The 12,491-nt window shown below is 43.8% G+C and overlaps 1 protein-coding gene across 1 annotated transcript in view; it reads left to right on the top strand.

Moving 5' to 3' along the window:
• Positions 1–12,491, top strand: part of me2 (malic enzyme 2, NAD(+)-dependent, mitochondrial) — a 31,986-nt gene that overhangs the window by 13,314 nt on the left and 6,181 nt on the right. Inside the window, exons 2-5 of the mRNA XM_046348105.1 lie at positions 7,518–7,656; positions 10,888–11,021; positions 11,514–11,663; positions 11,895–11,970. Coding sequence (XP_046204061.1) covers positions 7,543–7,656; positions 10,888–11,021; positions 11,514–11,663; positions 11,895–11,970 — 474 coding nt within the window. The 5' untranslated portion in view covers positions 7,518–7,542. The remainder of the gene's footprint in view (positions 1–7,517; positions 7,657–10,887; positions 11,022–11,513; positions 11,664–11,894; positions 11,971–12,491) is intronic.

The following is a 12,491-nucleotide window of genomic DNA, read 5'->3' on the forward strand; positions in this document are numbered from 1 at the left end:
TTCTTTGTTGTCAAGCTCTACTTGATGCTCTAGAGTGATTCACATGAGTTCAGTGGCGACACCGTGGCTGTTTTTCCGAGTATAAAAGCAGTTCGAGTAACAGGTCACTAGCTAGGATTCCATTCAATTGGCGACAGATTTTAACAGGAACATTCTCAAATCTGCATAAAAACAATATACCCATTTACCCACCAGAGATGTTTCCATCAAATTAATTTGTTTGTGGATAAAAGGCTGTGTGTGAGGATGTTGTGCACGTAAAATATATATTATTATTTTGCGGTCAAATTATTATGTACCCCAAAAAATTATATATATATATATATAACAATTTAACAAATGTTGTGTTATATAGCGAATGTGCACGTTCTGGACTTGGCACATGCTCTAGCCAAGAGGTCACAGTTACAGCCTAATGCATCAGATTATTATGGACAAAGAGCGAGATGATTTTTATTTGTCAAACGGCAGCCAAGCATTGACCATCATGTCAGCAGAATAATATCCATATTTATTGGAAAGGACAATCAAGCTCATCACCATGCACTCTCACCACCCTGTGGATTTAATCAAAACTTATTTCATCTGTAGCCTAATAAACTGCATGCTTTCCCGAGTTGTATGACTGCATGTTTACTTCGATAAGATGGTTATTAAATCAGTATTTGCGCACAAAGGAGTTTCCACCTACCATTTCTCACGTAATTAATTTAGCGGACACAAAAAGCTGATTAGTGTATTTTGTTTGGTTTACCGACCAGTCATTTTTCAGGCTGTTGTGATTTTTTTTTTATCCGACATGTACTCTACTCTCATAAAAGGGCTGGATGGAAAACTCAACCGAGTAAACAGTCAGAGCATTGGGATAGGCCTAAATCTTCTGAGAAAAGAAAGCTTACTGGTGCATTGTGACTGCCGGGACTATTGGTGCAGCATAGCATTGGGACTGCCCCGACTATTGGTGTAGCATAGCATTGGGACTGCCCCGACTATTGGTGCAGCATAGCATTGGGACTGCCCCGACTATTGGTGGAGCATAGCATTGGGACTGCCCCGACTATTGGTGGAGCATAGCATTGGGACTGCCCCGACTATTGGTGGAGCATAGCATTGGGACTGCCCCGACTATTGGTGGAGCATAGCATTGGGACTGCCCCGACTATTGGTGGAGCATAGCATTGGGACTGCCCCGACTATTGGTGGAGCATAGCATTGGGACTGCCCCGACTATTGGTGGAGCATAGCATTGGGACTGCCCCGACTATTGGTGGAGCATAGCATTGGGACTGCCCCGACTATTGGTGGAGCATAGCATTGGGACTGCCCCGACTATTGGTGCAGCATAGCATTGGGACTGCCCCGACTATTGGTGGAGCATAGCATTGCTTGTTAAACTCTCTGCAGTAGAGCAGCCAGAATACAGCATCCCAAAGAGCAGGCCTGTGTTTTTTTGTTTGCACGAATCACATCACATGCCAGATACAATGAACTAACTAATAGTGCTGGGCAGAAAAGGAGGTCACTGTGAAGTGAATATAACATGTGATTATGACTCACAGGGCTGAACATGACCTTTTGACTATAGTTCGATACTAGGCCTAGGCAGTCACCAGAGGTGTGTGTGTGTGTGTGTGTTCATGTGTTCATTAGGCTAGTGCACACTGTTTTGCACCGTAGATAAATAAGTATTTCTTAATGAGCAAATTCCGGGAGATTCCTCCCTTTTCCCATCCTGTTTTCTTTCATTTGGTTGAATACACCCCAGTTTCTAGTTGAAAGCACCTACTTCAGAGTTTAAACAGGCATGACTTCCCTATTCCCTTGTGATGTTTTGTGTGGCTTTTATTTATAGCCTTCCTTTTAGAAGAGGATTAGGAAGATCTTTCCAAGGCTGGACAGTAAATTACTTTCTCTTCTACAGATTAATGTCCCTCTATTGCTTTCGTCAAATGTAATCTAGCAACCCCAGTCTGTCTGTCTCGGATCTCAGCATCTGTGCAGCCAGGCCTACCCGTGTCAAGTCAAGAAGACAAAGAAGACATTGGGGGGTGGGGACAGTGATGATGGCAGTTTAATATTTTTTGGAGGGATTAGGGAACGGGTGTGACTCTCGCTCACAATTAACATTGTAATGCCTCATGATTTATTTGGCTATTGCAAGTTATTTTTTAAATATGACATTTTGGATATCAGAATGAGACTAGTGGCACTAGATGAAATGCAGTTGAAAGATCAGTCATTTGCATGCTGAGGAGCAAGTGTAGGTTATTATAGCCTAGTCGTGAAGCAATAACTTGTACAAAGATGGCAATTAAGTGAGATGACACACTGAATGTTAACGTGACAAAGCTTAAAGGGCAATTCCACCACTTTTCAACTTCATTTTCATGATCTTCAGCACAATACCATTTTCTACATGGGCTATGTGAAAATGGCGCTTTTCTTTTGTTACTTGGGGAGTTAGAAAATACCCTCCGTCTGGCTAGAAACTTGTTGCGGGCTTTGAAAATCACTTTGAATCCTACCCTGTGATGTCTTTTACCACAGCTCACGTATGTAGACACTGGTTTGGTACTGGAGATAATGAATATGAAGTTGAAAAGTGGCGGAATTGCCCTTTAAGCCAGACGGTGCCTTCAGAAAATGTTCACATCCCTTGAATTTTTCCACATTTTGTTGGCTGAATTTAAAATGGATCACATTGAGAATTTTATGTCACTGGCCTACACACAATACCTCTTAATGTCAAAGTGGAATTATGTTTTCATATATTTACTAATTAATAAAAAATGGAAATGTCTTGAGTCTCTAAGTATTCAACCGCTTTCTTATGGCAAGTATAACGTGTGCGCTGGGAGTCAGGAAGCAAGTTCAGGGAGTGCATAATTTAATCAACAAAACAAGAAACACAAACAATGCACAGACAGGAATCTGAAACAGAAACAATGATGCCTGGGGAAGGAACCAAAGTGAGTGACATATATAGGGCAGGTAATCAAGGAGGTGATGGAGTCCAGGTGAGTCTGATGATGTGCAGGTGCGTGTAACAATGGTGACAGGTGTGTGTCATAATGAGCAGCCTGGTGACCTAGAGGCAGGAGAGGGAGCATGTGACAGCAAGCTTATATGAGTTCAGTAAACATTTACCTAAGAAGTAACATGGACTCATTCTCTGTGCAATAATAGTGTTTAACATTATTTTGTGAATGACTACCTCATCTCTGTACCCCATACACATACAATTATCTGTAAGGTCCCTCATTCGAGCAGTGATTTTCAAACACCTGTTCAACCTCAAAGACCAGGGAGATTTTCCAATGTCTCGCAAAGGGCACCTATTGGTAGATGGGTAAAATAAAAAAATAAAAAATGTAATATCTTTGAGCGCGGTGAAGTTATTATTTACACGTACATAAAAAAAAATGTTATATTCTCCCCAATTTTGTGATATCCAATTGGTAGTGACAGCCTTTTCCCATCTCTGCAACTCCCGTACGGACTCGGGAGAGGCAAAGGTCGACAGCCATACGTCCGAAACACGACCCTGCCAAGCCGCACTGCGTCTTGACACACTGTTCGCTTAACCCAGAAGCCAGCCGCACCAATGTGCCGGAGGAAACACCGTCCAACTGGCGACCGCGTCAACGTGCATGTGCCCGGCACGCCACTGGTGTCAATAGAGCGCGATGGGACAAGGACAACCCAGCTGGCCAAACCATCTTCTAACCCAGACGACGCTGGGTCAGTTGAGTCAACACACCCAGTCACTACAAAGATACAGGCGTCCTTCCTAATTCTGTTGCCGGAGAGGAACGAAACCGTTCAAGGATTTCACCGTGAGGACTATGTTGACTTTAAAACAGTTACAGAGTTTAATGGCTGTGATAGGAGAAAACTGAGGATGGATCAACAACATTGTAGTTAGTACACAATACTAACATAAATGACAGTGAAAAGAAGCAAGCCTGTACAGAATATAAATATTCCAAAACAAGCATCCTGTTTTCAATAAGGCACTAAAGTAAAAACTGCACAAAATGTGGCAAAGAAATTAACTTTTTCCTGAACACAGTGTTATATTTGGGGCTAATCCAACACAACACATCACTGAGTACCACTCTTCATATTTTTAAGCATGGTGTTGGCTGCATCATGTTATGGGTATGCTTGTCACCTGCAAGGACTAGGGAGTTTAGGGTGAAAAGAAATGGAATATAGCTAAGCACAGGAAAACTCCTATAGGAAAAGCAGGTTCAGTCTGCTTTCCAACTGACACTGGGAGACAAATTCACCTTTTAGCAGGACAACAACATAAAACACAAGGCCAAATATACACTGGAGTTGCTTACCAAGATGACATTGAATGTTCCTGAGTGGCCTAGTTACCGTTTTGACTTACATTGGAGCTGACAGCGTTTTAGCAACATGAAATCTTATTAAAATCTGTTCATACACATCCAAGCACTTAGTTTTCATAAACTCATAGAATGTTTGGGAATGACTTAGAATAAAGCATTTGTTCAAAATTCCACAGCAATATAGAGTGGGAAACTGGCAGTGCATTTGGACAATTAAACACTGCGATTAATAAAAACATCTATCTTGTCCAGGACCAGAGTCTACGCAGACCAGTGCACCATAGCCAATCAGAGCCACAGTAGGCCTACAGTGCATTCGGAAAGTATTCAGACCCCTTGACTTTTTCCATGTTTTGTTACGTTACAGCCTTATTCTAAAAATGATTAGATTGTTACCCCCCCTCATCAATCTACTTTCAATACCCCATAATGACAAAGCAAAAATAGGACTTTAGAATTGTTTGCAAATTTACTAAAAATACAAAACCGAAATATCACATTTACATAAGTATTCAGACCCTTTACTCAGTACTTTGTTGAAGAACCTTTGGCAGCGATAACAGCCTAGAGTCTTCCTGGGTATGACACTAATAAGCTTGGCACACCTGTATCTGGGGAGTTTATCCCATTCTTCTCTGCAGATCCTCTCAAGCTCTGTCAGGTTGGAGGGGGAGCGTCACTGCACAGGTATTTTCAAGTCTCTCCAGAGATGTTCGATCGGGTTCAAGTCTGGGTTCTGGCAGGCCACTCAAGGACCTTCAGAGGCTTGTCTCGAGCCACTCCTGCATTTTGTTGGCTTAGGGTCGCTGTCATGTTGGAAGGTGAACCTTGGCCCCAGTCTGAGATCCTGAACGCTCTTCATCAAGGATCCCTCTGTCCTTTGCTGTGTTCATCTTTCCCTCGATCCTGACTAGTCTCCCAGTCCCTGCCGCTGAAAACGATCCTCACAGCATGATGCTGCCACTACCATGCTTAACCATAGGGATGGTGCCAGGTTTCGTCCCGACGTGACGCTTGGCATTCAGGCCAAAGAGTTCAATCTTGGTTTCATCAGACCAGAGAATCTTGCTTCTCATGTTCTGAGAGTCCTTTAGGTTCCTTTTGGCAAACTCCAAGTGGGCTGTCATATGCCTTTTTACTGAGCAGTAGCTTCTGTTTGGCCAAATACACACTGAGTGCATAAAACATTAGGAACACCAGCCTATATTTAGTTGCACCCCTTTTTGCCACTCTACCATAAAGGCCTAATTGGTGGAGTGCTGCAGAAATGGTTGTCCTTCTGGAAGGTTCTTCCATTGCCACAGAGGAACTCTGAAGCCCCGATTGCTCAGTTTGGCTGGTCGGCCAGCTCTAGGAAGAGTCTTGGTGATTACAAATTTCTTCCATTTAAGAATGATGGAGGCCACTGTGTTCTTGGAGACCTTCAATGAAGCAGAACTGTTTTGGTACCCTTCCCCAGATCGGTGTCTCGACATAATCCTGTCTCTGATCTCTACGGACAATTCCTTCAACTTCATGGCTTGGTTTTTACTCAGACATGCACTGTCAACTGTGGGACCTTACATAGACAGGTGCGTGCCTTTTCAAATCATGTCCAATCAATTGAATTTACTCCAATCAAGTTGTAGAAACATCTCAAAGATGAACAATGGAAACAGGATGCACTTGAGATCAATTTCGATTCTCATAACAAAGGGTCTGAATACTTTATGTAAATAAGGTATTTCTGTTTTTCATTATGAATACATTTGCAAAAATGTCTAAATCTGTTTTCGCTTTGTCATTATGGGGTATTGTGTGTAGATTCATGAGGGAAAATAACAATGTTATTCATTTTAGAATAAAGCTGTAACATAACAAAATGTGGAAAAAGTCAAGCAGTCTGAATATTTTCCGAATGCACTGTATATTCTGTGTATTTACAGGCAGTAGCAACAGTGAACTGGACTGTGTATTTACAGGCAGTAACAACAGTGAACTGGACTGTGTATTTACAGGCAGTAACAACAGTGAACTGGACTGTGTATTTACAGGCAGTAACAACAGTGAACTGGACTGTGTATTTACAGGCAGTAGCAACAGTGAACTGGACTGTGTATTTACAGGCAGTAGCAACAGTGAACTGTGTATTTACAGGCAGTAGCAACAGTGAACTGTGTATTTACAGGCAGTAGCAACAGTGAACTGAACTGTGTATTTACAGGCAGTAGCAACAGTGAACTGGACTGTGTATTTACAGGCAGTAGCAACAGTGAACTGGACTGTGTATTTACAGGCAGTAGCAACAGTGAACTGGACTGTGTATTTACAGGCAGTAGCAACAGTGAACTGGACTGTGTATTTACAGGCAGTAGCAACAGCGTGACTTTAGAACATTCGCCAAAATCCTGCCTGCCTATGTGTTCCATGCCAAATACATTTGATTGACAACTAAGAGATATGCTAACTGTGGATAATATCCACCAAAATATCCACACAAAAATTATATGACTGTAGGAAGTTGGTCACTCACCCACTCCTCCAACGACATGACCTCCTCCCAGCAACTTTAGGCTCTTTGTTCTTCGCTTGCTAAATAAATAGCTAGCTACATAAATAGATACGCTAGCCCAGGGGTGTCAAACTCATCAGGGCCATATTGAAAGAAAAAAAATGAATTTGTGGTTCTAAAAATATGTGCAACTGCGACCCAAACTGGCCATTGTTTTATTAGAAAAAATATGACCCTAAATTCTATGTGGAGCTTAGGTTAATGTTCTTTCCTAAAATGTAAGAAATCAGCTTTCTGAGTATCCTTGTAAGGCTGTTTTAAGCACTATCCATACAGAAACCTCCCATATTGGTCGGGCTATAGGGCGGCATGTAGCCTATCAGATAAGAGTGTTAGGCCAGTAATCAAAAAGATGCTGGTTCAAATTCCCGAGCCGGCAAGGTGGAAATCTGCTGCTCTTTAAACCCCCCCCCCCCCCCGACAACAACTGCTCCTTCAGCGCTGATGATGTGGATGTTGATTAAGGCAGCCACCCCCCCCCCCCGCCTACACCTCTGATTCAGAGGGGTTGGGTTAAATGCGGAAGATACATTTCGGTTGATTTAAATTCAGTTGTGCAACTGACTAGGTATACCTGATAGCCACTGCTGTTGTCATCTCTCCTCCAGGACCTGAGAACAGCTGCTGTGCACCATGTTGTCTAGACTGAGGGCATCACTGATGCTGCGGCCCTGTGTGAGCGCCTGCCGCTGGACACACACCAAAGAGAAGGGCAAGCCTCTCATGTTGAACCCTCGCACCAACAAGGTAAGTACCAGGGGTACTAACACCATCCTCGTACAACGTGTGTGTGTGTGTGTGTGTGTGTGTGTTGGGTCTGGAGTGCATGAGAGATGATGCCACAGAAGGCCGTGATGCAGATGGAAACGGAGAAGGGAGGAGAGCCCGGTACATTATAATACTGCTATGCTACCCTGTACATTACAATACTGCTATTCTACCCTGTACATTATAATACTGCTATGCTACCCTGTACATTACAATACTGCTATATTACCCTATACACTATAATACTGCTATGCTACTAGGGCTAGGCGATATGGGCAAAATATTATATCATCATATTTATTTTGACGGTATTTTATGTTTTTTTAATAATAGAAGTTCTAAATGTGCTTTTTGAGTAGTGCTTGACCCCAGGGTGGCAACATACATTGTGCTTTTTGAGTAGTGCTTGACCCCAGGGTGGCAACACGTATACATTGTGCTTTTTGAGTAGTGCTTGACCCCAGGGTGGCAACATATACATTGTGCTTTATGAGTAGTGCTTGACCCTAGGGTGGCAACACATACATTGTGCTTTATGAGTAGTGCTTGACCCTAGGGTGGCAACACATACATTGTGCTTTATGAGTAGTGCTTGACCCTAGGGTGGCAACATATACATTGTGCTTTGAGTAGTGCTTGACCCTAGGGTGGCAACACATTTTTATTTATTTTACCTTTATTTAACTAGGCAAGTCAGTTAAGAACAAATTCTTATTTTCAATGACGGCCTGGGAACAGTGGGTTAACTGCCTGTTCAGGGGCAGAACGACAGATTTGTACCTTGTCAGCTCGGGGATTTGAACTCGCAACCTTCCGGTTACTAGTCCAACGCTCTAACAACTAGGCTACGCTGCCGCCCCAATTGTGCTTTTACATTGTGCTTTTTGAGTAGTGCTTGACCCTAGGGTGGCAACACATACATTCTAAGTGATTGTAATGGGTCTTTCTCCATTCTGATTGTTTTATACTGTTCAATTCAACTTCAACCAAAAAAAGTAATCGTTTTCATCAATTTCTGCATTTGAGATCATTTCCGCACTGGCATGTAGGTTTGCACAATATGGGAAAGTAATCTGGGCCTTATTTTTAACCTAATGTTGCAATTTGACTTTTTTGGTTTAACCTTTTATTTAACTAGGTAAGTCGGCCACTCCAATCAAATCAAATCAAACCAAATCAAATTTGATTTGTCACATACACATGGTTAGCAGATGTTAATGCGAGTGTAGCGAAATGCTTGTGCTTGTGCTTGTGCTTCTAGTTCCGACAATGCAGTAATAACCAACAAGTAATCTAGCTAACAATTCCAAAACTACTACCTTATAGACACAAGTGTAAGGGGATAAAGAATATGTACATAAATATATATGAATGAGTGATGGTACAGAGCGGCATAGGCAAGATACAGTAGATGGTATAACCATTAGGCTACCTGCCACCCCTGTTGGAATCATGAGAATAGAATGTCTATTCTAATTCTATATAGTTAGAATATAGTGGGCACCTTCAATACAGTGTTGTTTGACATGACAACGAATGAAAATGCCAGGGAGGAGTTATTGTGACAGGGTAGGAACTAATGTGTTGATAGGTGTTTCCTAGGGACCCTATAATCTTTGGCTACATTGCATGTTTTCTAGCTAACATATTCTTGCTTTGCGTTTAACTCTTTAATTTTGAAGACACTGTTGCACAAACAACATGCTGATGTAGGTCTACACAATCTTTGGTATTATCAGGCTGTATAGCTAATTACGCTTGCTCTTACTCATTTATTAGCTAGCAAGCGATTAGCATTAGCGGCTAACAAGATTTAGGAACAACTTGCTAAGAAAAGACAAACTAGCTGTTTGCAGATGTAAGAAACCCAAGCTAATAGTGTAGTTATAGAATGCTAGTAGATTTACATTTAGATGCAAAGTGACAAGTGCTTCGTTGTCATCAACAGTGTTGCATATGCTGCATTGACCATGCAGACTGAACGCATGTGTCTCGTGGTTGAGGAACATCAAATGCGCTCTTTGAGTGACAGGGGGCGTGGCTAGGTCTGTGTGGATAGCGGCGTCGAGAGAGAAGACTAAAGTAGCGAAGTAAACTCAAAATGGACGTTACACACTGCGTATCACATTTACCAAACCAAACATTCAAATACCGGTATAGAAGGTAAAGTAAAACCCCAAACCGGTCCGTGCATCAATACCGTTAATATCGTAAAAAACGGTATACCACCCAGCCCTATATGCTACCCTGTACATTAGAATACTGCTATGCTACCCACAGTACTACTGGAGCTTGTTCTCCTATCCCCTTCTGTTCCCCCGGCCTTTCTGGAGAAGGTTATGGTTATGGTTTCCGTCTAGTACCCCAAGCCTCCAACTGGGCAAAATGAACATGAATGAGCTTGACACGTGCCCGTACTCGAAACCATCTCCGAGGGCAAGTCATCCCAACATACATTCATAATGTCTTTCAGCTCTATGAATGCATGTTGGGACGACCTAGTGCCCCCCCCCCATCTAAAGTTGACCTGGGATTCCATGTACTGCAGGCATGGTTCAATTTCAGAGGAAGGCTGCACCCCAAATACACATTCACTGGCTCATAGAAACCTGGGCAGTGAGTTGTGAGGCCATCTGTGCAGAGGGCAGCTGTCAGTCTGAGGGGAATGTTCAGAGCAGCATCTCTGCTTCAGTACTGTGCTTATGTAGCTTCCGTCCCTCTCCTCGCCCCAACCTGGGCTCGAACCAGGGACCCTCTGCACACATCAACCACAGTCGCTCACGAAGCATCGTTACCCATCGCGCCCCAAAAGCCACGGCCCTTGCAGAGCAAGAGGGACAACTACTTCTAGGTCTCAGAGCGAGTGACGTCACCGATTTGAAACACTATTAGCGCGCACCACCGCTAACTAGCTAGCCATTTCACATCGGCCACACTTACTTGCCCCAGTGCCAGTTGGATCCTGTTAGCTCACTGGCGATGTTTACCCTGACTACCTCGCTGTCTCCCATTCATTATCTCTCGCTCTGTCCCTCATCAAATTTAATTAAAACAAGTTAATTTGTAAAATGCACATGATACAGTGTAGATGTGTACACAGTACAATGAAATGATTACTTCTCCTCTCAAAAGTGCAACAGCTACAATTTTTTTTATTGAAAGAACATTTATGTCTCCCTCATTATCTTTGGTTTATTTCCATTCCTCCAGGGCATGGCCTTCTCACTGCAGGAGAGGCAGATCCTGGGTCTCCAGGGTCTTCTGCCCCCCAAGATAGAGTCCCAGGACATCCAGGCCATGCGCTTCCAGAGGAACCTGAAGAAGATGACAGAGCCACTGGAGAAGTGAGAACGGGCTCGGGTCAAAAGTAGTGCACTATATACGGAATAGGGTTCTATAGGGCTCGGGTCAAAAGTAGTGCACTATATACGGAATAGGGTTCTATAGGGCTCTGGTCTAAAGTAGTGCACTATATAGGGAATAGGGTTCTATAGGGCTCTGGTCTAAAGTAGTGCACTATATAGGGAATAGGGTTCTATAGGGCTCTGGTCTAAAGTAGTGCACTATATAGGGAATAGGGTTCTATAGGGCTCTGGTCTAAAGTAGTGCACTATATAGGGAATAGGGTTCTATAGGGCTCTGGTCTAAAGTAGTGCACTATATAGGGAATAGGGTGCCATTTGGGACGCAGGCTTGTGAGCAGCAACAAATGTCAACCTAAGCCAAATAATATTTTCATGCATTACAGCGTCTGAGACTGCAGAAGTGCATTTCTTATTGCTACACTAAGTAATGAACTGAATGGCATCTGTAACCACGACCAAAACTCTTCCCAGGTACATTTACCTGATGGGGATCCAGGAGAGGAATGAGAAACTCTTCTACCGCGTGCTGATGGAAGACATTGAGGAGCTGATGCCTATCGTTTACACTCCCACTGTGGGCCTGGCCTGTACGCAGTACGGACACATCTTCAGGAGGCCCAAGTAAGAGCTGGGTCTTGATTATTATTATTATTTTTAAACATGTTTAGTAATGGCCCTCTGCTCTTTCATAAGAAAACACAACCTCTCAGGTTACTATAGAAATGGGCTTTGATTAGATTGCTAAAATCTGTTTAGATGGCTAAAAATGATTGGATTGTTAAAATGTCAGATTTCCTATCAGACAAAGGGGAGGGAGTTAACTGTCTGCGGACTCTATTCCTTTACCCACAGAGGCCTGTTCATATCCATCTTGGATCGAGGCCATATTCGCTCCATATTGGACAACTGGCCAGAGACCAATGTGGCGGTAAGCTGAGTTCCAGCACCATATTGAAAACAATGTCTTTATGTTGATATGGCCTTGCTGTGTAATGGAGTGACAGTCCCTCGCTCTCTGACAGCCCCCCTCGCTCTCTGACAGTCCCCCCTCGCTCTCTGACAGTCCCCCCCTCGCTCTCTGACAGTCCCCCCCTCGCTCTCTGACAGCCCCTCCCTCCCTGACAGCCCCTCCCTCCCTCGCTCTCTGACAGCCCCTCCCTCCCTCGCTCTCTGACAGCCCCTCCCTCCCTCGCTCTCTGACAGCCCCTCCCTCCCTCGCTCTCTGACAGCCCCCTCCCTCGCTCTCTGACAGCCCCTCCCTCCCTCGCTCTCTGACAGCCCCTCCCTCCCTCGCTCTCTGACAGCCCCTCCCTCCCTCGCTCTCTGACAGCCCCTCCCTCCCTTACTCTCTGACAGCCCCTCACTCTCTGACAGCCCCTCACTCTCTGACAGCCCCTCTCTCCCTCACTCTCTGACAGCCCCTCTCTCCCTCACTCTCTGACAGCCCCT

This window comes from Oncorhynchus gorbuscha, linkage group LG04 (genome assembly GCF_021184085.1).
Source record: "Oncorhynchus gorbuscha isolate QuinsamMale2020 ecotype Even-year linkage group LG04, OgorEven_v1.0, whole genome shotgun sequence".
NCBI classification, from domain to species: Eukaryota; Metazoa; Chordata; class Actinopteri; order Salmoniformes; family Salmonidae; genus Oncorhynchus; species Oncorhynchus gorbuscha.